A 25,238-nucleotide genomic window follows, 5' to 3' on the forward strand; every position below is an offset into this window, starting at 1 on the left:
GCCGTGGCCTGGTATAAGGAGCTAGTTAAGCAGTTCTGTATAAAGCTCCTGCTGCTAATACACTTAACCAGTGGGCAGCCTGGCTAGATAACAGAGATCCTGAGCGTCTGCCACTATAATACCTTGTATAAAAGGCTAAGGAATATATTCCTTTAAAAAAGGCTTATCTATTTTACTATATTATATTACAAGGGATATTAATTATAATAAAAGCTTAAGGTTATTTATAAATATCTCTTAAATAAGGTCAGGGTTAAGCTTATATAATACCTCTGGCTAATTCTCCCCTTCTAGTAGAATATCCTAGCGCTGCTGGACAGAGGTGATAATAATATGGAAAACAAGGGCAGCAGTAGCCTAGAGAGAAGTACTTATCTCTTTAGCCACAAGATTATATAAAAGAGCGCTAATAAGAAGTAGCAGCAGCAGCAGCAGCAGCAGGGCAGGCTTAAGAAGCTTTAGCAGGGTAATAAAATATAAAAACTGCTTAAAAATACTACTATATAATTAATAAAAATAAAGGTTAATATTTATAACTACTAGCATATTATTATTATTATTAGGTAAAAGTACCTTTAAGGTATATTTAAAAACTTATATAAGACTAGCGACTAAACTGGTTATAATAGCAGTAATAATAATAATAACTTAAATGAGAATAGCTTTACAGCAGTGCTAGCACACTAAGCAGCTTATACTATCCAAATAAATAACATCACCTATAACTGTATAAAGCAGTAGTTTAAGCTAGGTATAGTATTAGAGCAGGAGCAGTTTTAGCAAGCTAGTATACTATAATACTAATTTCTTACATTTAAAAACTCGCGGCCTAGTAGTATAATACTTAAAAAGCTAAGGCAGCAGGTGTTATTATATAAAGTAAATTATAAGTATTATTAATAGTAAAAATCTTTTTTTATTACTGCTAGCCTACTATATATATAAAAGTATAACTATTATAGCTATGCCTCTTATAATATTATAAGTTAATTTATATTAATAAAGCTTTTATATTTTTCTCTCCCCCCCTCTCTCTCCTTTATCCCTAAAGTTTCCTTTATACAAGAACTAGTATAGTACACCTAGTATTAATTATATAAGAAAAGCTTACTTATAATAACAAAACCCAACTATACTTAAATATAATCTTATCCTAATCTTATTTTATCTTATTTTATTTTATCTTATCTTATTTTATCTTATCTTTTTTTTTTTCTTATTATTATATACTAGTAACGCCTGCTAGTTATATAAGAAGAACTTACTTATAATAATAAAACTTAACTATACTTAAATATAATCTTATCCTAATTTTATTTTATGTATTTTATCTTATTTTTTTTTATTTTATTTTTTTCTTTCCTTTCCCTTATTATTATATACTAGTAGTGCTTACTAGTTATATAAAAAGAATTTATTTACAGTAATAAAACCTAATTATATTTAAATATAATTTATATAATGCCTAGGGGGTAATTTCTTATATAAGGGATATTTATTTCTTTATATATCTTTTTCCTAGGCTTACGCCTGCCTTTAAGCAGCAGTAATACTGTTTAATAATAATAAGCTGGATGCGGCACTGGCTAATACTGCTATGGCGAGCTTCACTACTTCTTTAAAATAAACGCTAGAACACGGCATAGTAAGCAAGTAACGCTGTAGAAGTGATTGAGAACTGATTATATTAAGGGGAGGAGGGGGGGAAAGGCCTTGTATAATGCCGGCGCTGTTCCTAGGCTCGCTTAACTATAAGCAGGCGAACGCTTGTTGTATAGTCCTTAAGCTGGTAGTAGTAGCAGTAGTAGTAGTAGCAGCAGTAGCAGTAGTAGTAGTAATAGTAGTAGTAGCAGTAGTAGAAGTAGTAGTAGCAGTAGCAGTAATAGTAGTAGTAGCAGTAGTAGCAGCAGTAGTCTTTCTACTAATAATTTATATAATACCCAGGTGTAATATCCTTATATAAAAAATACTTTAACGCTAATACTCCCACTTAGCCTCTAAAGCAAGTTGCGCTTTAAGAAAATATAATTATACCTTAGCACCTGCTAGCTGCATGGGAAAAGCTTACTTATAGTAATATAAAACTGTAGCAGAAGTAGTTTTTATTTTATGCTAATTATTTATATGATGTAGTACTGGCCAATACTGCTGGAACACGGCACAGCAAGCAACGCCGTTAAAGCAACCAAGAACTAATTATATTAAGCAGTAGTAGCTGCTGTAGCAGTAGTCTTTATGCCAAGGATTTATATAATGCCGGGGTAATTCCTCCTTATAAAAGATACCTCTCGCCCTTATACATCCCCTCCCCTCCCCTCCCCTGCTACAGCAAGCTTCACTACCCCTTTAAAACGAACGCCGGAACACAGCACAGCAAGCAACGCCGTTAAAATAATCAAGAACTAATTATATTAAGGGGAGGAGGGGAGGAGGGGGGGAGGGGCCCTGTATAATGCCAGCGCTGTTCCTAGGCTTGCTTAACTCTAGGCAGGCGAACACTTGTCATACAGTCCTTAAGCCAGTAGTAGCAGTAGTAGCAGTAGTAGCAGTAGTAGCAGTAATAGCAGTAGTAGCAGTAATAGCAGTAGTAGCAGTAGTAGCAGTAGTAGCAGTAGTAGCAGTAGTAGCAGTAGTAGCAAGCAGTCCTTATTCTATGCTGATCATTCGTATGATACGGCACCGGCCAATACTACTAGAACACCACACGACACAGCAAGCAACGCCGTTAAAGCGATCAAGAACTAATCATATGAAGGGAAGGAAGGGGGGAAGGGCCTTGTACAATGCCGGCGCCGTTCCTGCCGCGGCAAGCTTCACCACTCCTTTAAAACAAACGCCGGAACATAGCATAGCAAGCAAGCAACGCCGTCAAAGCGATCAAGAACTGATCATATAGAGGGAACGTTCCTGCCACGGCAAGCTTCACTACTCCTTCGAAATAAACGCCAGAATATAACACAGCAAGCCACGCCCCTTCCTTCCTTCTAGATACATGTGCTTTAGTATAGTAATATACTAATAAAAGCTTTGGCTTGTTATACATTAGCAGAGCTCCCTTCTTTTTTTCTTTCCTTCCAGACACATGTGCTTTAATATAGTAATATACTAATAAAAGCTTTAACTTGTCATATATTAGCAGAGCTCCCTTCCTTCTTTTTTTTCTTTTAATAATAGCAGTAATAATAATAGTAGTAATAATAGCAGCAGTAGCAGCAGTAGCAGTAGTTTTTCTACTAATAATTTATATAATGCTAGCGTGATTTCTTATATAAAAGATACCTTAGCGCTAATATTCCCACTTAGCCTCAGAAGCGAGTTACGCCTTGAGAAAATGTGATTATACCTTGGCACCTGCTAGCTGCACGGGAAAAGCTTACTATAACAGCAGTGGTCTTTATTCTATGCCAATTGTAAGGCCTTTTCTAAACGAAAGACCTACAGTTAAGTTAAAAATATAACTTATAATAAGCTACCCCTATGTGTAAAAAAGCTGCCCCTAGGTGTAAAAGAGCTACCCCTAGGTATAAAAAAGCTGCCCCCAAGTGTAAAAAAGCTACCCCCAGGTGTAAAAAAGCTGCCCTTAAGTATAAAAAAGCTGCCCTTAAGTATAAAAAAGCTGCCCCTAGGTATAAAAAAGCTGCCCCCAGGTATAAAAAAGCTGCTTTTAAATATAGCTTTTTATATTAATTAATATTAATTAAGGGTAAAGAATTTTTATATAAAAGCTTATTTTTAATTACTTATTTTTTTTTAAAATATATATATTTTTATATTTTTATTAAAATAAAATATAAGTTATTTATAAAAAACTTATTAAAAATAAAAAATAAATATAATAAATAATTATAATAAAATAAGTTATTTATATTTTAAAAAACTAATTTAATTTAATAATAAGTAACATTTTATTAAATAATAATAGTAAAAATATTAATAAATATTTTTACTTATATATAAAATATTAAAAAAAATTAATAAATAAATTAATAATATATATAAAAATTATATAAATTATTTATATAAAATAAGTTTATATAATAATTTAAAAAAAATTATATTTTTATATAATATAATATTAAGTTAATATAAAAAATAATATATAAAATTAGTATAAAAAAAATAATAATAATAATAAGTTTTAATAATTATTAATATTTAATAATTAAATAAATATTAATAATAAAAAATTAAAAATATTAATAAGTTAATATTAAATTAAAATATTATAGTAATATATAAGAAAAAATAATAAAAATATTAAAAATTTATAATAAGTTTATAAGTTTTATAATAAAAATAAGTTAAAATATAATTTTAAAGCTTTTTTTATTATTATATATATATAATAGTAATTATTTAATAATTAACTATAATAATAAACAGGTTTCTTGTAAATATTAATATAAAACTTTAATTTAATTAATAAGATTTAACTTTAGTAGATTACTATAGTTAAGTCTAGAGCTAGGTTATATAAATATTTAACTAAAATAAAATATTATTTTTAAATAAAAAAATAAAAATAAAAGTTAAAAATAAAATATAAGATATATTATACTTTAGTAATAAAACGCAGCTGCTATTAAATAAACTAGTAATATTATAAAAAAATAAGCATTAAAAGCTAATAATTTTACAGTAATATAAAATAAACCTAAAAAAAAAAAGCTTTAATATTGTTTCCTTGTTTTACAGCTTTTTTCTTTAATTTATACACAGGCAAAATGTTATATAATAAAGTTAATATATATAACTGCCTTGTTTATTATTAATTATATTTATTAATAGTTTACATTTAATAAATAATAAATATATAATTATTATTATTTATAATTAAATATATAAAGTTATTTTTATATATAATAATTTTATAATTATAAGAAAAAGTATATATTAAATAATAATAGTTTTATTTAATAAAATTTTAACTAAAGCTATAATAATATAAAATTATAAAAAATAAAATAAATATTATTTAAATTAAAGGTTAAAATTTTTTAAAATTTTAAAAAGTATTAAAAACTATAATATATTTTAATAATATAATTAAAAAAAATAAGTATTTTAAAAAAATAAAGCTAGTTAAAGCGCTAATAAAAAAGCAAAGTTAATATAAAAAATAAATTATATATAAAAACTTAAATTAGCTGTAATAAAAGTAAATAATATATTATTATAATATATTTATATTACAAGTAAAGTTTTTAAGTGTTATAAGCTTATAAATCTTATTAATATTTAATAAGAATTTAACAAATAAGGGAATAAAAATTATATAACAGTGTAAAGCTAAATATAATAACTAATATATAAACACCTAGTTTAGGTATATATTATTATTTAATTATAAAATATTTGTATTATTTATTAAATATTATTAGCTAAGGGCAAGGTTTAATAGTATTTAATAATGTTAGTTTATGTAGTAGCTAGCTGCATGTTATCATTTGCTAGTTTATTACTCTGTACTTACAATCGTCTTGGAACTAGACTTATATGATGCCAGATTATATATTATGTACCTGAGGCAGAGCTTGTACTGTGTTAAGTACTGTGTATATAATAGTATAACTAGCACTGTAATATACGTGCCCGTGCGCTAAAGAGTTAATTTTAATAAGACAGCTATTTCGCTCCTAACTGTACGGTTAAGTCCTTCTAAATGAATATAATCAGGCGGGTTGACAAAATCCATGGCGAATTCGAAAAAAAAAAAAAAAATTAGTTGTAGAAATCGAAACTGTTCATAGTATAGTAGCCACATACTACTTCGGCCGGAGTAGGCGGCATTTATACGCAATAATATTAAAAAAAAAAATACTCATTTATAACTTAAACTTATAAAAATATTATTTTAATATAATAAAGTGTATAAGTGTTATATTATATTATTTAGACGGCAGTACAGCTATTATATCCCCATCGGACTTTTCTATATTAATAAGCCATCCAGTAGCCTTTAGTAAGTCGATAATAAACTTCTGTGCAGACTGTAAATGGGTAAGGAACAGGTGAGCATGCGGTACGCCAGGATAAACATCTAGTCTAGTCTCAACACCATTATCTTCCAATGCGTGATAGTAAACAAGGCCATCATCTCGTAGGGGATCTAACCCGCAGACAGATATATATGTACGAGGCAATCCTTTATGCGGATTCTTTGCATTGAATGGCGAGAAATCTGTCGACTTTTCGTCCGGTTTGTAGGCCGCCATGGATGCGTTGACGTCCTTCATGTTAAACCCCGGCGCTTGCTTATTCTGTTCCCGTGCCAGCCACAAGTGCTCATATTGTTTCGGCACAATGGAGGGCTGCAGCAATATTGGAATCACAATCAGGCTGCCCGTCATCGGAGGAGAAAGCTTTTCGTCTACCCACCTTTGAACACAGACGGCAGCGAGGTTGCCACCGGAAGAGATACCACCGACAATGAACCCTTTGTCGAGATCAACTCGTAAGCGTTCCTGGTTTGCGGCAATCCATTTCAAGCTATCCCAGGCGTCGTTGGGGCCAGTAGGAAACTCATTGACAGGGGCCAGACGGTATGAGATATTAATAACGCTGACATCGTACAACTTGGTCATGGCGAGCGCAAGGGGACTAAGTTGCGTATTGTCGCCTGTTTGGAAGCTGCAGTGTCGTAAGCACATGGCCTTAATTACTAAAGAAAATAATAGGTGAGAGTGAGCAATATGAAAACTAACCCTCCGCCAAACATTAGCACGATAACTGGGCTGTAAGATTTATCGGCATCTTTCGGCCTGTGGATACGAAGTTGGCTAATATAGCCATCCCGCATTGGGATGCCAAGTATTTCTCCAACTTCGATATTACTGTGTATTGGGGTTTCATAGTTGCCAGCAGCGACTTTAGCCAGATGCTAATTGAATATAAATGCGCGGTCAGCAAATGAAGTATGTTAAGGCCTGGTAACATTATCATACCGACTCATACTCTGAACTAAATGATGGAATTAGCTACAGCTCGGTCTTAATATGTATACACAAGAAGGCTGCTTACTCAATTTTCCCCAGCGCCAGAACTTCTTTTTCAGAGGTATATGCCATTTTCTTGCGTTTAAAAGTTGGTACAGATTCGAATTCCTTTGCTAGAGACAAGTGTAGATTTATAGATCTCGTTAGGGAGGCGAGCCTGGAGCTATAACAACATGGGCAGTGCAGACACAACGAAGGATTGATTAAGACACCTGCGGACTTTTATAATGAGTATCGGCTCGGCAGGTGCATATTTATAAAAAAAATCTCAAAGCAAACTTTATATTTTAAGCAAGCTTATTATACAGTCTTCGTCAACAGCTTCAACTCCGTGAGCAAAGTCCGCCAAAACAGTCCGCCAAAACAGTCCGCTAAAACAGCCCGCTAAAACAGCCCGCTAAAACAGCCCGCCAAAACAGTCCACCAAAACAGTCTGCTAGAAGAGCCCGCAAGGACAGCTCGCTAAAAACAATTAGCTTAAATAGTTCGCTATTAAATGGTCCTCGTTAAAAAGCTTATAAACAGACTTAAAGCGGTATGCTTATTATCAAGGAAAATTATTAAGATATTCCTGGGCAATTTAATATACCTATAGATAATCATCATTGCCTATTTCAGCACTACTTACCTCTAGTCAGGGTTGCCACATTAATCAGTAATCTTTCGTCATTCGTTTCGTTACTACGATTAATTTCGTATTTCGTTAACGAAAGACGAAAATAAATAGTTTTCTTCACTTTCCTGACGAATTAAATTCGTTTTCTTCAGGCTTTTGAAAAAACTAATATAATTCTGATAAAAATCTAAAAAAACTAATTTATTTATAAAAAAAGTATAAAAAAATTTATTATTAATTTTATTATAAGTAAATTTGTATTAACGAATTTACTTAAATTTATTATTAATTTCTTTATAAACTAGTTTATTTTAATAAATATATTTAATTTAATTTAAGTTTATAAAAATATATTATTTAATTATTATAATAAATTATTTTAAATGATTATAATATTTATAATAAATTTAATAATAAATTTAGTAATAAAATTTATATTTCATATTTTTTTAATTATTATACATAAAATATGATTTTTGAAGAAATTAGTAACAAAATTAGTAATAAAATTTGTATTTTATATTTATTTAATTATTATTAATGAAATACGATTTTTTTCGTATTATATTTGTCAGGCTGATGAAGAAACTACGATTAATTTATTAGTAACGAAAATAATTCGTTTCGTTTTCTTCAAGGCACTGACGATACGAATTGTTACTAAATGGCAACCCTGCCTCTAGTCTACGACGTCCGTTTAAACATTATAAAAAGCTTATTATTCTTTCATTTACCAATCATTTTACATTAAAATGTCACCAATTTCACCGTTCAAGGCTTTTTTCGAAGTGCACACGCCCGACTACCGTCCATATGAGGAATTCTACAAGACTCTTCATGCTAACCCCGAGCTATCCTGGAGAGAAGTAGAGACGTCAGCAGCGATAGCAAACAGGTTGGGCCAGCTTTCTCCCGATCTTCAGATTACTAGGGGCATTGTGGGAACTGGGCTGTTCGCTGTTCTGCGCAACGGGCCAGGCCGAACAGTTCTACTGCGCGCTGATATGGATGCTCTCCCTGTGGAAGAGCTGATAGGGCTGGAATATGCGTCTAAGAAGAGCATAGAGGACACTGATGGTTCAAAGTAGCCGGTGATGTACGCTTGTGGCCATGACATGTACGTCACTGCACTCCTGGCGGCTACTGCGGCTCTCATTCATGGACGGACACAGTGGTCAGGGACTCTGGTATGCCTCTTTTAACCAGCAGAGGAGTCTGGAGATGGAGCTAGGCGCATGATCGAAGATGGCCTCTATGATAAATACGGCTGCCCGATTCCTGATGTCCTGCTGGGGCAGCACGTCGCGCCTCGAAAATCAGGGCACATAGACACTCGCCCTGGGCCGCTTATGGCAGGCGTGGATGCAATGAAGATTACGGTGTATGGTCGCGGTGGTCATGCTAGCATGCCGCACATGTCAGTCGATCCGACCGTGCTTGCTAGCCACATTGTGGTGCGGCTGCAGACCATTGTCAGTCGAGAGGTTACTCCAGGCAGTTTGGCCGTGGTGACAGTTACATCATTGCACGTCGGAAAGGCTATCAATGTCATCAGTGATCATGCACTCATTGAGTTAAGCATCCGCAGTGCTGATTCTGAGGCCCGTGATTCTCTAATCAGTGCTATCAAACGCATTGTCGTGGCTGAGTGTAACGCTTCAGATAGTCCGCGTGACCCGGTATTCGAAGTCGTCTCATCAATTCCGGCAATGTATAACGACCCATATACTACACATATAATCAATCGCAGCTTTTCTGCGCATTTTGGTCATCAGAACCACAATCCGTCTTGCGAGATCGTTCCGGCCTCTGAAGACTTCAGTCACTTAGCATCAGCTATTGGCAAACCGTATTGTTTTTGGTTCTTTGGAGGTCAAGATACTGCTGACTGGGAAGAAAAATCCAAGGCAAATCGTCTCGATTCGGTTCCTTCTCTCCATAGCGCCTTGTTTGCACCGGCGATACAGCCAACCTTGTCCATTGGAGTTGAGGCTCTTGTAGTGGCGACTATGGCCGTATTTTCTGGTGACGCAAATGGACCCGATAGCCAGGGAGTTGCCAAACCTCGGGGATAGCTTTAATTATAGAACTACTTCTTCCTATTTTATCTCCTATATAGTTCACTATTCATTACTTTGTCGTGATCGGAGGTATTCTTATCTCTCTGCCTTGTGCTCTATCTGGAGAAGCTTTATATACGTTTTTCTCATAGCTATGCCTAAGTGTCCAAGAGTCGACTTCTACAAAGTCATCAATGGAGGCTTTGTGATTGACTGAGCGTTTGAAACTGTACTTCATGGCTAGACTTCATGGACCTGAGAGAGCAGGGCAGTACAAAAGACACGAAGTAAAAAATTAAAACATATTGTGGTAATGCGCACGGCCCTGGTATTAAAAGAATATAATAGTTACTCGCCGCCCCTTGTTATAATAATTAAGGTAGTTGCAAAATTAAATTTTCTTTATAAAACTAATAATTTTATTAAATTATATAAGCGCTTTCTTATTGGTGGCATCTATCTAGGGTAGAAAAACTTGGAAAGTTGCCTTTTTGGGACTGCCCGATCTGCATATTAATTGCCTGAGTTAGTCGTTGCCCGAAAGCTTTCTTCGGTGTCTCAATATGTTATGGAAATCGGGACATTACCTTTTCTGAAGGCATCTCTGGCTAGAGGTGCAATCCCTGCTAGTGCATCAGCCATTTTTCTTTCTTTTTGGAAAGACAAGATACACGTCTTGGTAAATCGGCATGACCCAACTCAGCCAGAAGAACCATCCGAAAAATTAAACGTAATTTACCACAGAGACCCATCTCAAGCTCGTTATTCCAGCAAAATAATGTTGGGATTTGATTCTATCCTAGAGCCTGGCTGGCTGGTCACGCCTATTAGGTGGAACATTCTTCAACTCTTAATATTGTCATAAATTTAAGGAATAAGGTTTAGTATGAGTGGGTATTGAACCTTTTTTCTCAGTAGAGGTTAATTTTCGAATGCATCTTAACTCGGCAGTAAAGAAAAGTTCTCGATAGAAGGCGTATACTTGATGGAGAGCGTACGCCTCCCGTCGAGAAATACCGGACAGGGCTCAATATTAACCCATGACCCTTCTGCAGCTTCCTACGGCGGTCTGTAAGAGCTCTTTTACCTGCGCGCCGTATAGCGTAACGATACGTCACAACCTAAGTCTTCCCAGGCGCTTTTCTCGTCGCAATACGTCTCTATGAAAAAATATGCTTTGTATTTCTTTATCATGTAAACCTGATGACAGTGATGAGCCGTTGATATAGCGAACTATTTGCTGTAGGATACAGCTGGCTAGAGCCACTAGGACGCTACTTGCCGCTAATTTAGGCGGCCTCATGGTAGCACTACATGGTTCAGTTACTATTGGCCTAAAAGGCTCTGCCTCTCCTAGAACGGAAGAATATCCCAGTCAATACTGTCAACGCATCTCTGGGATAAAAAATGGCTAAATAGGTATCGCGATGGGATATATATATTACTTGTTTTTTTACTCGCTCTTATATTTATGTATCTTTATCCCGTTAATGGGTTAATGAGTGAAAATCCATGCCCAGCCAACACTACGCTCCCGATATAAACCTAAGCTATCTGGAAAATTCACGATCATGATTAATATTCTGGCTATTGAACCTATGTGGCATGTGCCTATGCGGACTTTTATTCAGGCTATAGCGAACCTCCGCCCACATCTCAATTGTATCATGGGGAATTTATGGGCCAAATAAAACGACTCTACTAGAGCTGACCAGACTCTGACCAATGTAAGCAAGCACTGGGGGTGGAGCGTCGTTGTTTAATTTATATTCAAAAAATACTTAATATGTAAAATCATTAGTAATTTCTTTTGAAAGTATGAAATAATCTTTAATTATTTATGAAAGCTCCAATATCATAAAATCAAAGGCTCAAAACCTCGTTACCCTTTGAACCAACTGGCTTGCATATCTTACGTGAGCTCGTCAAGCTTCAAAATATGTGGAGACATTAAATGTAGGAATACGCTGAACACTGCCAGGCGTATACGCACAACGCTGCCAGGAGTATACGCTGAACACTGCCAGGGGTATACGCACAACGCTGCCAGGAGTATACGCTGAACACTGCCAGGGGTATACGCACAACGCTGCCAGCAAATACGCTAAATGTAATATATTAAACGCGCATTGAATACGTTGAGCAAAAGAAGCAGTTTGTAGTATTAGAACAAGTATAAGAAGGGAATCTTACCACCAAAAATCACATCTGATCAGCACAGAGACAGCATTCGACCTTTACACACTCTCTATTGTAAACACGCGACAAAACAACACGCAATGGGCGGCATTCTCCCTCTCGTTTCATTTGGGGCTCTGGTTTTTGCTTCCACCACAGTGAGCGCCCCTGTCGGCTCTGCTACGGCATTAGCCACCAAGCTATGCGTCCAGCTCCAGATTCCCGTCCCTGTGGCGGCCACCAATTACCACTATGACCAACCCCAGGTCAATAGCAGTATTGACGCCATAGACTGGACCGTGAATGTTACCACTTGGAGCAGCTCCAACTTCACTGCACGTATTACTGGACGTGTGGACATCAACAAGACATTCGATATCGGCGCACAATTGTGCGTGCCGTCGCAGAAGACCAGTAAAGCAAGCATTTTACAGATCGCAACCCCTGGCCTTGGGTTTGGCAAAGAGTTAGTAATGAAACCTATGACTAAAGCCAACTATGACGGCTTGCTGATAAGTCCCTGGTCTAGATACTTCGACGTGGAGGTTGATCCCCAACAGTACTCCTACGTTGATGCCGCTATCAACAAGGGCTATTCCGTCCTTTGTTACGACCGACTTGGCAGCGGTGCATCAGAGAAGCCAAACGCTTATGATGATGTCCAGATTCCAGTGGAAATTGAGATCTTGGCAGGCCTGACTAAAATTGCCCGCAGCGGAAAGCTATTGAGTTCCTCCAAGGTACCGTCAGCTGCCAGCAACGCAAGCGCCAAGTTCGACTTCCTACCTACCAAGATTGTTCATATCGGCCACTCGTTCGGCTCATATATAAACTCGCTCATGCTTATCAATTACCCGGATCTTATCGACGGCGCCATCTTTACAGGTCTTTACCCTAACAGCGTAGAGGCCACCGATCCGCTCAACGTCTTGAATTACAATCACGCATTCGCTAAAGAGAGCGATCCCGTTCGGTTTTCCGAATATGGCTCGGGCTATTTTGTTTTGGACAATGAGGAAACTCTTCAGAAGCTGTTTTTCCAAAAGGTCACTCTGGACCCAGCGCTGCTTACCTACGCTGAGAGCATAAAGCAGCCCGAGGCCGTAGGCGAGTACTCATCTGAAGAGGGCAACCCACTCGCACCCGCTCCCGATTACAAAGGCCCGTTAATGGTGAGTATGGAGCAGAGTCGTACTTTGGCGGTCTCCAAAACGTTTAAATAAGACCAAGATGACTGACCCATTTTTTCTCATAGTTTTTTGTTGGAGAATTTGATAATTTCGTCTGTAATGGTAATTGCAGCGGTATCTATAGCGAAGCCTTTGCTCGCCAGCTTTATCCCGGCGTGGCTGTAGACGACCTTACCTATTATCTGCAGCCGAATACGGGTCATGCCTCAATGTTGTCGACAAATGCTTCTGCCGGCTATGATGTTATGTTAGAGTTCTTGGATTCTCGAGGCTTGTAATTAAGTAGCCCCCTTATCTTGTGTGGCTTACAGGCCGCCTTGTTTCACCAATTTGTGTCACAGCCAGTATGTACGTGGATATGAAATGCAATGGGTTGCGCTGCAGCTGTTGCGGCTTTTAACATGGACTCTGACACTGTCAAGCTTACTATAAGTATATTACATAATTTTGTCCAGTACCAATTATTTTAGAGCACCAAGAATTTAATAGTATAGTTGCTAACGGCAGCTTCGAGTTTGCCCTAGAGTGCCCTAGAGTACTACGCTACAGCCAGTGTTATTCTGCATCTGCTCTTCTCACTGTATTTTAAATTTCTTTTTTAATACCTTTTATTAAATTATAAATCTATTTTATATAATAATTCCTATTGCTTGCTGACCGTGAGGATCATCTACCTAATGAGAGACTTATTTAAGAGATAAATGCTAAACATATTCAAGCCAATCTTTGTGCCAGGTTGGACGGGGAGGCCAGCGTGAAGAACTTGAACATTACCACTTCCATTCATGTGAAAATTATTCCAGGAAATAGTACTTCTCCTTTGTGGTCGGATCAGTAAGCCTTCTACGACATCTGCCCGAGAGAACATCTTGCCGTCGGCATCCTGAGAAACGCCACGAATATTTGGAGAGTAAGCCTCCCCACCCACACAAGCGTTGTCGAGGTAAGCAAATATGGTGCAATTAGAAGATCCAACTGCGCGACCCTTTTCAGTATCCCTTGGTGGAGTGGCAGGCTGTAAAGCTGTATTGGAATTATTATTACTTTAGAAGCCTAAAGCATTATTTACCTCTTGGATCAGCTTTTCTTGTCCCTTGCTTTGTGCTTGCGGCTTTAGCTGTCTTAAACCCATGGCGAGCTTGCCACTATCGCTGAGAATATCATAAGTCGTTCCTCTATTTGCAAATCCAGATTCACCAGGTCCGCCGGGAAAGTCTGGTGGAGGGATTCCCTTAAGGAAATGATTTCGCTGTTGTGCGATATATTGCTATATATATATATAGTTAGCAAAATCTCTTCTTATAATTAAGAAGTTATCTTACCGCATTGCTTGGAGTGAGCGGAACAGACGGAATATAAAAAACGCAAGCGTCGTTTTTTCCTGCGTTCTCGCTCTCTGTACCATGGATGGTATCGGCGCTCCAAAAGACTAAACGAAATTAGCACAGTCCAGCCTTGGCTTGATGTAGGCTTACCGGTATCACCCGGTTCAACAGTTGGATAAGGTATCATTGTTTCATTGAGCATCAAATGGGGGTGATAATCTGGATTATGTTCCTGTGCAGTTCCAGGATTTGCGCCGTAAAAGAAGATGTTTCCATCAGCATCATCCAGGGAGAACTTCCACCCATTTAAAGAGCCTTTTTGCGTCGGTTGAAAGAAAGGGCGCAGCATCCAATAAGCGGTAGACGGCTGTAAAATTGGATGAACGACGAGTGTTCCTGGTTTGGTCAGTGATGCTTCGATGTATATAGGTCGATAAGCTCACCTTCGTTTGGTCCATGACGAGACAACCCGAGCCAACCTTGGAATGTTCGGAACACAGAGCACCCCCCCGGTCCATCGTACATGTTCATGTTGGCATCGAGTCGACCGCCCAGATGCCAGGGGTCATATTCTTGCCACTGCATTGATTAGCTATGTCTCTTACTATACTGTTTTAAAACTCTTATCTTACCTTTCCTTGGAATATTTTCCGATACACTTGGTTGTAAGATGCATCTTCCCATCTTTCGATGCCTCCACCATCCACATGTGGAGAGAGAGCAAACCTTTTGTCACCAGGTGGACGTATTTGAACTCGGTCACAATAAGAAAGTGGAGTAGTGAGCTCAACTATTATCACCAAGTTAGCATTATGAGTACCAAATTTGCTTAAGTTTACCAACCTTTCTGGCTAGAATCAGTTGTATACATCTGATTCATCCAAGCCTGTGTAGCCAGCATATTTGGATGGGATCTCGCCTTAACTTGGGACGGACTCCAGTATGACTCGTATACGATCTGATTCAAGTCAACGTAGGGTTCGGAGGCCGAGAAAAGCAGCCAGAACTGACCTTGTTTTCTTCGTTTGAGGGAAAGCCTTTAAATGTATTCGCTGAAAGATACTGACGGACATCGGAAAGAAGTGCTTCGGCGTCACCTTTAGGCATAACTCCCCTGATGACTGCCACACCTGTTTGTCGAATAGCTTCGATGCTAGCCGAAGATACAGTACCATACTTGATATCTGAGAATTGGACTTGAGAAATAATCTGAATTAGTTAGATCTCTGTCCTAGTTAATTGGGACAAATTTGGGTCAGACATACGGATTCTCTCTTAGTGGCAACTTCCTCAGTTCTGAATTTTAGAACCTCGACCAGGTTATCCCAAGACTGCTGAAGCTGCTCTTCAAACCCAGCAGTGAGCTTCTTCTTAAGATCTCGAAATCTTTCAGGTAACGGCTCAGCTTTTCGACCAGAGAAAGATGTAAAAACAGACGAAATATCACCCTCTTTCTTGTCCTTTCGGATGGGAGGTACAGCGTCAGTTGCCAACATACGTTTCGCCGAATTAGGGGCGATGGCTCCTGAGCATTTTCCAGGACGAAAAGTCGAGCATTTGAGGCATTTGGGCAATACTGAACTACTAGCGAGGCGATTCATAATGGTATTGTTTGTTATGCGCTCTCACTGCTGCAAGCTGATGAGAGTTGACTATTCTAAGATTACTTTTACAATAAAGGGGCTTGCTTGACCCTTTATAGGCCCCAAAGCCACTGCAACTGACGTGCCCGCAATTAGTGTTTTGTTTTTCTTTCTTATTTAGTTCATTAGATTCCAGTGTGCCTCGTTGGTTTGATTACTGTTTGTATAAGCTTCACCAGCTCCTGACCGAAACCCGAGAGTAAACTCATACTCAGTCCTAAACGGGAAAATGCGGAGCAGCGGAGTTACCTAGGTAGGTTCCACGATCAAGCGGACAAGGTGCTAAAGTTAATTAGCTAATCAGAATGCTAGTTGATACGAACGGAATTTCTATTTTGGGATAATCCGACAATAAGGACGGACCGACGCTCGATGAGTTTCGCCAAGATTTAACAGCCAGAAACTGGTACAAAAATGGAGCTGGTGGGTCTATATATGTTAAAAACTGCAACGGCGCTTCATTGGTAACCCACACCAGGAGATTAACAGACTTGAATATAACTGGGGACGGTCTATCTGGCATCCAAGCAGGCTTGCAGGCGTCTTCTGTATCCAAAAAAAGTAGAATTTGTACTGCTTATAGTTAGTATAAGCAAAGCTGAAAAAAATATATTAAGTTCTATAAAGTATATATACTTAAATAAGGGGAAATTGCTCCTATCGTCGGTTCTCGCTGTAAAGATGGAAACAACCAAAGCAATAATAGAATCTTTATATATAAAAGTTATATTATAGCTAATACTTTTATATATTAATATATTTGGAAATCGTGCTTCTTTATATCTGGATTTCCTATAGCCTCCCCATCCATTATACCGTGTTATATAACACTCTCCTATAAATGTATATTCGCTTGTAGAACTTATCGATGGAAGTGGTGAAGGAATCTTTCAAGGGACAAAGGGCATTCTAGCGCCGTGAGAGACAATGATTGCGTCTCTAGGCGTCATTGCCTTTGGGTCCCAGCCAATGTATCCTTTCATTGACACAAATAGCCATTTCTGGTTAAAATGAAAAAAGGCTGAGAGGAAATAGTAGAGAAGTGTTATTCTTTAAGTTGTTTACAGGCCAAGAACATCAGTTCCAGTGAATTTCTTTTTCCTCCAGGCATCCGGAAGATTTTCCACTTTGCGTCTGCCTTATTAGGCAGAAATGCATTATTATAGGGCTTCGTGGCAACTTGTTTCGGCCTGGTTGTGTCTTCTCAACATGATGCTCGATGGGTAATGATATATATCTCAAATTTTGTATTATGAAAAGATAATGCAAGTTTTTATTTGGCTGTAAAGTATATATATCTACACTCGTGTTCGAATATGCTCCGCCATCTGTCGCGGTCATATAGACCCAAATGTAACGTATAAGACATAGAATCGTAACAAATTAAGTATTTTACATAATAAATCGAATGCCGTATACGCTTTGTAGGCGATAAATAACAAAGGACTTGAGAATATTTCGGTAACGTGTGAAAAAAGCTTTCGGGGGACACGTGTTAATTTCAAATGCCTTTTCTGATATTATATTACTACGCGATCTTGTATAGCCCAATATACCGCATTGTGTATCAGCAATTGGGGTATTGTTTCTCTATCGCCTGACGCATGCACTTTTGGGTTAGGGACACTGAGGATTGGGGGCAATTAATGCTGTATATCTACAAACGACCCCATGAGGTTAAGCAATGGCGACCCTTTATGTGATTTGGGTGTCGAAAGAAATACTTGTTTGATCTAGCTTTTTACCATTATCGTACATATTTTTGCTGCGTGGTAAGTAATATATATCTTTGGCGTTAGTTGGTGTAATTCGACAGCACAGTAATAATGGCTATGAATCAATTTTAGCCTTCTGTTGGTCCAGTAGCAACCAGACAATAGACGTATAGCCCCTTGAAATATCCTGTGATAGCGGTGTTCTGCCATAGTTATCCATCGAATCGATTTCGGCTTTTCCCGTATCTAGTAGCAGCTCGACAATTGAATCGGATCCTATCGATATGGCATATGATAGCGGTGTCCGGCTATATTTATCCTTCGAATCGACTTCAACCTTCCCCGTGTACAGTAGCATTTTTACAATCGACTCGTACCCCTTGGATGCAGCTTGCGACAGCGGTGTTCGGCCATCACTATCCCTCGAATCGGGCTCGACCTTTCCCGAATCTAATAAAAGCTTAACAATAGGTGTAAACCCCCAAGCGACGGCCAGTTAAAGGGCGTCTTGTCCCTTTTTAGTCTCCTCATCTGTATCAGTCACGTAGAAAGAGAGCAAAACCCTTGTTACTCCTTCATGTCCATTCTCTATTGATAGCAGCAACGCCTCGCCAATACACGACGCACTGTACTCGAGCGGTTTTTTGGCTGTTCGTTCTTGGCCGTAAATAGCAGACCATTTAAGTGCTGAGCTTTTAGAATACTGGATATTTCGAAGATACAGAAATTGGTTAAGGCAAGAAAAAAACCGCCAGTTAGCTCGAGCTAGCGCGTTGATATCTCTCTCAAACTCGAGCTCTGCAGCGATAGCTGGGAGAAGTTCGTTCGGTAATCGCAGCATTAGGAATACCTTAGTTGTAGGTAGTAGGCCCTGGCTTAGTCTACTAACCAGTGTTCAAGTGCAGTTCAGTCCCTCCCAGTTCAAATTTCTACATGGCTACAAGCACCTTCAGATTTACCAGTATTGGCTGGCGGCGGGGAGGGGGGAGTGAAGTGGGATGTCAGGTGACTCCGGACCTGCTGGCAAGCTAAGTGGCAGGGCCACTCGGCTATGGATATAGACACATGTATAAAGCTATTTGTATGTACTGATTGAAGAGTTAACTGCATCATCTTTCTATCTAATGAAGGATCCGTAAATAGACAAAATGAAGACGGATGCTGAGAACATTGAATAGATTAAATTTATGTCCATTTATCATACCGATATGTACTCATACGCTACTTGTGTTGAAGACGCAATCGATGATAGTTTTGATTTATCTAGGCCACCGACAAGGAGGCAGATGACAACTACCGGTGGCCTACGTGGCCTGTATATCTGCTTGTTTTAAGATTTATAATTAATAATTACATCTACACACTCGGATTGCCGGTAGATAGCTCCCCACTTTAGTTTTGATATATGCGCAAAATTATTAATAAAATGGAAAATGTGAAGATATTTCGGGAGAAATTGTTCTTACAGAAGCAGAAACCATTATGATACATTATTACTCTACGTCTGCACTGGAGTCCGTCTGCTGTTTCTAAAAGAGATCATTGGTCAACACACCACACACCGGATATATATAGTAATACGTAAGACATGACAACATTTAAGACATGATAACACCTGAGACACGGCAATTTGTCTTACTTATTACTTGGATGTCCCAGTATCTGGAGACCTGTTGAATCACTTGCCAAATTTGTGGATCTGTACATGGGCTGTGCCTTAACTATTAGCATCAACAAGGGGTCAGTAAGACTACCAGCCTGCCTTATCAGCTAATAGCCGCCTGTTTGATGTTTCATTATTATTTATTTTTATTTTATTAAAAAGAAATAGGCGAAAATCAGAAGGCCTATTCTGACTATAAGTGGAGTAAAGTTTGAATGTATAAAGCAACATTACTTGCCTCATTCTCACAGTGCTATAACCATGTGATTAAGGCCAATTTGCACTGCATATTTAGCGGTTGATCTTTAATTCTGGTTACAATGGTTACTTTCTCTTGATTTTCTACAGCCCTACTTGTGGCACAGTTCAGCAGAGCGACTGCTTTTGACCTCAGTCTTGCCATTGGGAGAAGAACGGACAGCTACATGGGTGATCACTTGCTTTCTCTTCTGTGCGAGACGACTATCACAATTCCTTGGGTAGGGACATGCACGACATCCACAACTCTCACTCCATGTGGCACTGGGCCCGCAACTCTCGTCGTTCAGATTCCTATCGTCGCCGCGACATGTACGACTGAGGTTCCTGAGCCCACACCTGGCGGCCCTTGTCCTCTTATTAATCCTCGTTGCCCATTCAGTGGGGTTACTCACAAGGATCGGGGTTTTGGATCACTGTCGTCCAGCGGAATACGTGCCTGAGCTTATCCGAGGAGGTACGCGAGAAGACCTAAAGCCACTTACAGTGTTACAATCAGAAGGCCCAAGTTTTATTATTTCTGATTCAAATCTTATTGAATGGCAAAAATGGCGGTTTCGAGTAACGTTCAATCCCCGCGAGGGGGCTGATTTGCACGACCTTCGTTACGATGGCCGTGCTGTGCTTTACTGATTAAGCGTCAGTGATATGATATAGGCGAATGTTTCGATTTATGAATAATATCTGATACATGTAGACTGTCCCATACGCCGATCCTAGGGCACCGTTCCACACCGTTCCACCGTAAACAGGCATTTGACTTTGGTGATGGCGGTCTCGGTAACTGCGTAAACAACCTTAGTCTTGGTTGCGACTGTCTCGGTACAATCAAAGTGGGTATCCTTTGTGCTTTACATTTTTTATTTACTATCATGGAATACTAAAAGGACTGGTGTAGTACTTTGATGGCATTCTAACTAACCCAGACGGCTCTGCTGAAATCTCAAAAATGTCATCTGTCTTCATAAGCAAGGCAATGGTATCAATTGGAAGCATACCAATTGGCGAACTGGCCGCGCTGTTGTGACTCGTCGTAGGGAGCTGGTGATTCAGTTTATTATCACGCTCGCTAACTATGAGTATATCTTAGCGTTTAAACTTGATCAAGCTGCCGGTATTGCCGTGGAAGCCAGAGCCACGGGAATCGTCTCGGTGGTCAATATTGAGGAGGGAAAAAGAGCACAATGGGGCAACGTTGTTAGCCCAGGAGCCTTGGCACAGAACCATCAACACATATTTTGTCTCCGCATTGACCCATCCATTGATGGACAGTATAACACTCTTGCCCAAGAAGAGAGTATACCAGTAGCAATTGATCCAATTCTAAATCCAAATGGAAACTTGTACAAAATCCAATCGACTGTCATTGGCCAATCTACGAGACTGGATCTCAAACCATTCGCCAATAGAGTATTTAAGATCTAAAATTTATCCAAGACAAATCCTGTGAGTGGCAAACCGGTTGGTTATAAAATTACAGCTCCGCCAACCCAGCTCCTGTTAGCTGCTCCAAACAGCATTCAAGCAAGTCGTGCCCTATTTGCTAAGCACCATCTCTGGGTTACGAAGTATAAAGATGATGAACTATACGCAGGAGGACGGTATACCTTGCAAAGTCGACATGAAGTCGGCGGCTTCGCGGATGCCGCTGCACGAAATGACAAAATTAGCAACCAAGATATTGTTTTATGGAGTTTTTTTGGACTGACACAAATCCCAGAGTTGAAGACTGGCCGTTTATGTAAGTACCCTGACAATTTATATGCCTTCTATAAATTTCTAACTAGTCAAACTCTATCAGGCCTGTAGAAATATTGCAGGTTCACATCACTCCATCAGACTTCTTCACTGTAAACCCGGCAATCGATGTATCATCTGATCAGGACATTGGATCTAAATCCACAAGTGAATATTGCTGTAATGCTGAGTATGATGCTATTCCATACATAATTTGAAGCTCTTTTCGAACTGTAGTAGCACAAGAGAGTGTTTACAATGCATTAAGTGAACCCTGCCTTCGAAAACCGGTTTCTCATTTCTTTAACGCTCTACTTTGCAAACTCAGTGGCAATAGCCACAGTCATACAGCAGGACCCACCAGCATTAATAGCAATTTTGCTTTAGGGAAATAGATTAATCACGTCACTTAAAATCTTTTAGCTAAAGGACCCTCTATAACATATGGCTCTACACGGGGTTTGATTTTGTTACCTATACGCTGCAAGTGCACCTTTTCAGATCCCCTGTCATGAATAATATAGATGTGATTTCTAAATCACTGGAAGACTCAATAACTAATTGCTCCACTGCCGTCATGGGACAGCCCAATCGCAAGCCCACGCTTATGCGGTGACCCGCTTGTGCCTGGCATTAAGAATGGGATTCACATAGATACACTGGCTGGCTCGCTGATGTCTGAAGGAAAAAGCCACCTTGTCCCCCATGAATCATCTTGAGATAGTGGTAGCGGATACATAAGTAACGAAAAGGCAGAGTCCACTCTATTTGAAGCTGCAGTCTCCATCTACTAACAGTTGGCGTGAAGAGGAGCTTTAGCCATGACAGTTGTTACACAGCATGCCATAGTCTCCGAATCATACAGCAGACAAGCTCGTGAGCTAGCACTGTAAAATATGCATTGCTTCCATCGTCTCTAGTTCCACTCCAGGAATAATAGGCAAGGCATAAAGTCTTCAGGGTTATGTTAAGCGCCGATAATTTCATAGTTAGAGGAGCCATAACAAAGTCGTCACTGAGACAACGTGCCCTGTTGTGGATCTCCTTCGCTCCTAGCATCATATATAGTATTGTATCAATTATTATTGTTTCACTGCTAAAACGCAGCTTTGCTCTCGCGGAGCCTGGATCATACCAATGCAGGTTTAGATTTGGTGATCGCTGCGGTGTTTCTTATCATTCTCGGCTTTGCAAAACCTCCCTGGTGCTGATCAGCCGTCAAGGCCTTTAACCCTCTTTTATCTGGAATCAGTTTAATGGGCTTTTTTTGTGTTGTGGGACGAATGTCTGTTACACAGACGGCACTAAAGAGGGAGCCTCTGATATGATATCTTGTTTTAAATTTGTAGTTCTCATCTAACAAAATTCACAAAGTTTTCTTGCATAATTTCAATAATTGGGAAAGTATTCCCTGGTCGTGTTCTAAATCAAAGGAATTGTGTTAATAGTTGGCTATAGGTTTGCTTTATTCCATCATTATAAATTTGTGCTTGAATTTCCACGGACTACTTTGTGTACACTGTTGCGTGCTGCATTCGAATAGTACTAAGCCGTCCCGTCTTACTGAATTGTCCAGTGTCTTCTTGATATCAGCTTGGATTTTGTGATAACTAAGCTCGAGAGGAATCGCATTTTTTCTGTCTGTATCCCAAGCGAAGAGAAACGTATGCCTATCTCCAGCGCCCTGTGTAATAAGATTATAGAGACGCTGCATCCGTATTGGGCTGGCCTCAGTATCCGTTTGTTGTTTCGTCACATCAACATTATCTCGGTCTCTTTTTGATCCATGTATAATACAATCTTCGGAGACAAATGAAAGAGTAGTATATTCGCTACACATTGTCGAAGTAAACTTGCAGCAGATAAATGACCTAATTGGCGGCTGTCGAGGGAGCATCTTTCTCCAAGACGCTTCCTTAAAGTGGTAGGACTCATTTCTGCCCTGCCGAGCTATATCATATGACTCTAAATCACTTGGGCCGAAACCTAGCGCTGATAGATCATCTGTGTCGTTTGGAGAGCAGAACCAGTGCGGGAACTTCTCAGCCAAAAGCGGATTTTTTGTTTTCTTTGTTGATTTGAGGGCGGGCAGCAGAAATAGATGTTGTTGAAGCAAAGGTGATTTGTAAACCATTCGATGCCATGCTTGAGAAACTCGTTGTGCAGAAGTGAGAAGCGTCCTCATGTCTACTTGCAAGAGGATCTGCTCTAGAAGCTCAGGGCTATTGAGCACGTTTTGAACCGAAGACATGTTTGTAATAGAACAAATAGCCACTTTAATTGAATATTTTCTGTTTGAATGGCAAAATCATTTTAAATGATTACTTTTTATTTGCGGCATTTTCATACATTTGCCTTTTAGAATAGCTGCTTAATTTTAGGATAGCTGCCTGGTTTTAGAACAGTTGCCTGATTTCCAGAAAGTTCCTTACATAAATACATAACCTGGCTTATTCATAAGTATATTATGTATTTATGTAACATTATTTTATTAATATTTTTCTTTTTCCCTTGTGAGAAAGGGTGCTCTTTGCAAATAATTGCTATTTTTTATAGAAGTCGTGTTACTATCTCATTGAAGGTGCTAAGGCAGAATTTTTATATTTTCTTTGTCAGCAGTGCAGTACCTTTCTTAACTTAGCCGGTAATAATCTTAGCGCTGTAGTCCCCTGTAATAAGCGGGTTGCTGCTAAATAAGTCAGACTACCTAGTTGGTGGCTACCCTTACTTGAGGGCCACTGCCTTTTCCCTTTAATATTAATAATATAAAATATTTTAATAGCAATTTCTAATTTAATTTTAAGTTAAATTTTAATATAATTATATTTTTTTAAAAGTAATAACTAATTTTATTAAAAATACTATTTTTAATATATTAAAAGATATTAAAAATAATATATTATAATAAAAAGCAGTGCTATAATAAAAAAATTTTTATTTAATTTTATAAAAATATTTAAACAGTAACTAGTTAAAAATTTAATATATTTAAATTTTTATAATAATTTTTTAAAAATAAGAAATATTATTTTATTAAATAAATTTAAGTTTAAATTAATTTAAGTTTTTCTTATAATATATTAATAAATTAAAGAGTTTATTATAAAAATTATTAAAAATAAAAATAATAGTTAATATTTAAGAAAATATTAAATTAAAAGATTTTTAAAATAAAATTTTAAAATTAAAATTATTAAAAGTAAGTTAATTAATTCCTGTTATTTAAATAAAATTATAATTAATATAATAAAAAAAATTTTAATTTTAATATTTTTTTTTAATTTTTAAAATATTTTTAAAAAATATTATTATAATATAAATAAAACTAGAATTTTTAAAAGCTATAGTAATAATAAACTAGTATTTAAATATATAAAAAAAAAGCTATTGTAAGAGAATAATTTAAATTATAATATTAAATTATAATTATTAAATATAATTTAATTATAAATTAAATTTTTTTATTATTAATTATTTTTAAAAGTTTAATAATTTATTAATAATAAATTTTTTAATAAAATTAAATTTTTAATTAGTTAAATATTTAAAATAATTAAAAAAAATTAAATAAATAATAAAATTATTTTATAATAGTTTTAAAAAAAAATATATGTTTTAAATTTAATTTAACTTATTATTAAAGTAATTACTTATTATTAATAATTATAATAATTATTATATTAATAGTTTTTTTATAAATATTTTAGAAATTATATATATTTACTATTTTTATTAATATATATTTTATATATTTTATATATTTTTTAATTTTTTAATATTTTTATTTTTAATCTTATTAAAAATAAAAATAAAAATATTATTTTTATTAATATATTAAATTAAAATAAGCTTATTATT

General features: G+C 37.2%; 6 protein-coding genes across 6 annotated transcripts; 2 read left to right on the forward strand and 4 right to left on the reverse strand.

Moving 5' to 3' along the window:
• Positions 1-5,888: 5,888 nt before the first annotated feature.
• On the reverse strand, positions 5,889-7,067 carry GGI43DRAFT_388932 (putative lipase/esterase; the record flags this gene model as incomplete). The annotated part of the gene is made up of 4 exons (XM_083204130.1): positions 5,889-6,630; positions 6,705-6,880; positions 6,945-6,960; positions 7,021-7,067. 4 exons carry the CDS (start codon positions 7,065-7,067, stop codon positions 5,889-5,891), a joined length of 981 nt encoding a protein of 326 aa, XP_083055128.1.
• Positions 7,068-8,267: 1,200 nt separating this feature from the next.
• Positions 8,268-9,938, forward strand: GGI43DRAFT_419048 (uncharacterized protein). The gene has a single exon (XM_083207626.1). The coding sequence runs from the start codon at positions 8,847-8,849 to the stop codon at positions 9,684-9,686; it is 840 nt and encodes a 279-aa protein (XP_083055129.1). The 5' UTR covers positions 8,268-8,846; the 3' UTR covers positions 9,687-9,938.
• A 1,857-nt stretch (positions 9,939-11,795) lies between these two features.
• Positions 11,796-13,317, forward strand: GGI43DRAFT_432427 (alpha/beta hydrolase family protein; the record flags this gene model as incomplete). Its single annotated transcript, XM_083209573.1, has 3 exons — positions 11,796-12,315; positions 12,379-13,021; positions 13,105-13,317. The coding sequence occupies exons 1-3, from the start codon at positions 11,951-11,953 to the stop codon at positions 13,315-13,317; spliced, it is 1,221 nt and encodes a 406-aa protein (XP_083055130.1). The 5' UTR covers positions 11,796-11,950.
• Positions 13,318-14,084: 767 nt separating this feature from the next.
• GGI43DRAFT_426627 (DUF1479 domain-containing protein) lies at positions 14,085-15,965 on the reverse strand (the record flags this gene model as incomplete). The annotated part of the gene is made up of 8 exons (XM_083208688.1): positions 14,085-14,306; positions 14,362-14,468; positions 14,515-14,760; positions 14,808-14,943; positions 14,997-15,154; positions 15,208-15,322; positions 15,376-15,573; positions 15,630-15,965. 8 exons carry the CDS (start codon positions 15,963-15,965, stop codon positions 14,085-14,087), a joined length of 1,518 nt encoding a protein of 505 aa, XP_083055131.1.
• Positions 15,966-17,665: 1,700 nt separating this feature from the next.
• Positions 17,666-18,563, reverse strand: GGI43DRAFT_432429 (ankyrin repeat domain-containing protein; the record flags this gene model as incomplete). Its single annotated transcript, XM_083209574.1, has 2 exons — positions 17,666-18,182; positions 18,267-18,563. 2 exons carry the CDS (start codon positions 18,561-18,563, stop codon positions 17,838-17,840), a joined length of 642 nt encoding a protein of 213 aa, XP_083055132.1. The 3' UTR covers positions 17,666-17,837.
• A 4,142-nt stretch (positions 18,564-22,705) lies between these two features.
• On the reverse strand, positions 22,706-23,717 carry GGI43DRAFT_419052 (uncharacterized protein). Its single transcript, XM_083207627.1, has one exon. It carries the CDS (start codon positions 23,629-23,631, stop codon positions 22,846-22,848), a length of 786 nt encoding a protein of 261 aa, XP_083055133.1. The 5' UTR covers positions 23,632-23,717; the 3' UTR covers positions 22,706-22,845.
• Positions 23,718-25,238: the final 1,521 nt, after the last annotated feature.

The sequence above is a fragment of the Trichoderma evansii genome, assembly GCF_050947405.1.
Source record: "Trichoderma evansii strain SZMC 28006 chromosome Unknown GGI43scaffold_44, whole genome shotgun sequence".
NCBI lineage: Eukaryota > Fungi > Ascomycota > Sordariomycetes > Hypocreales > Hypocreaceae > Trichoderma > Trichoderma evansii.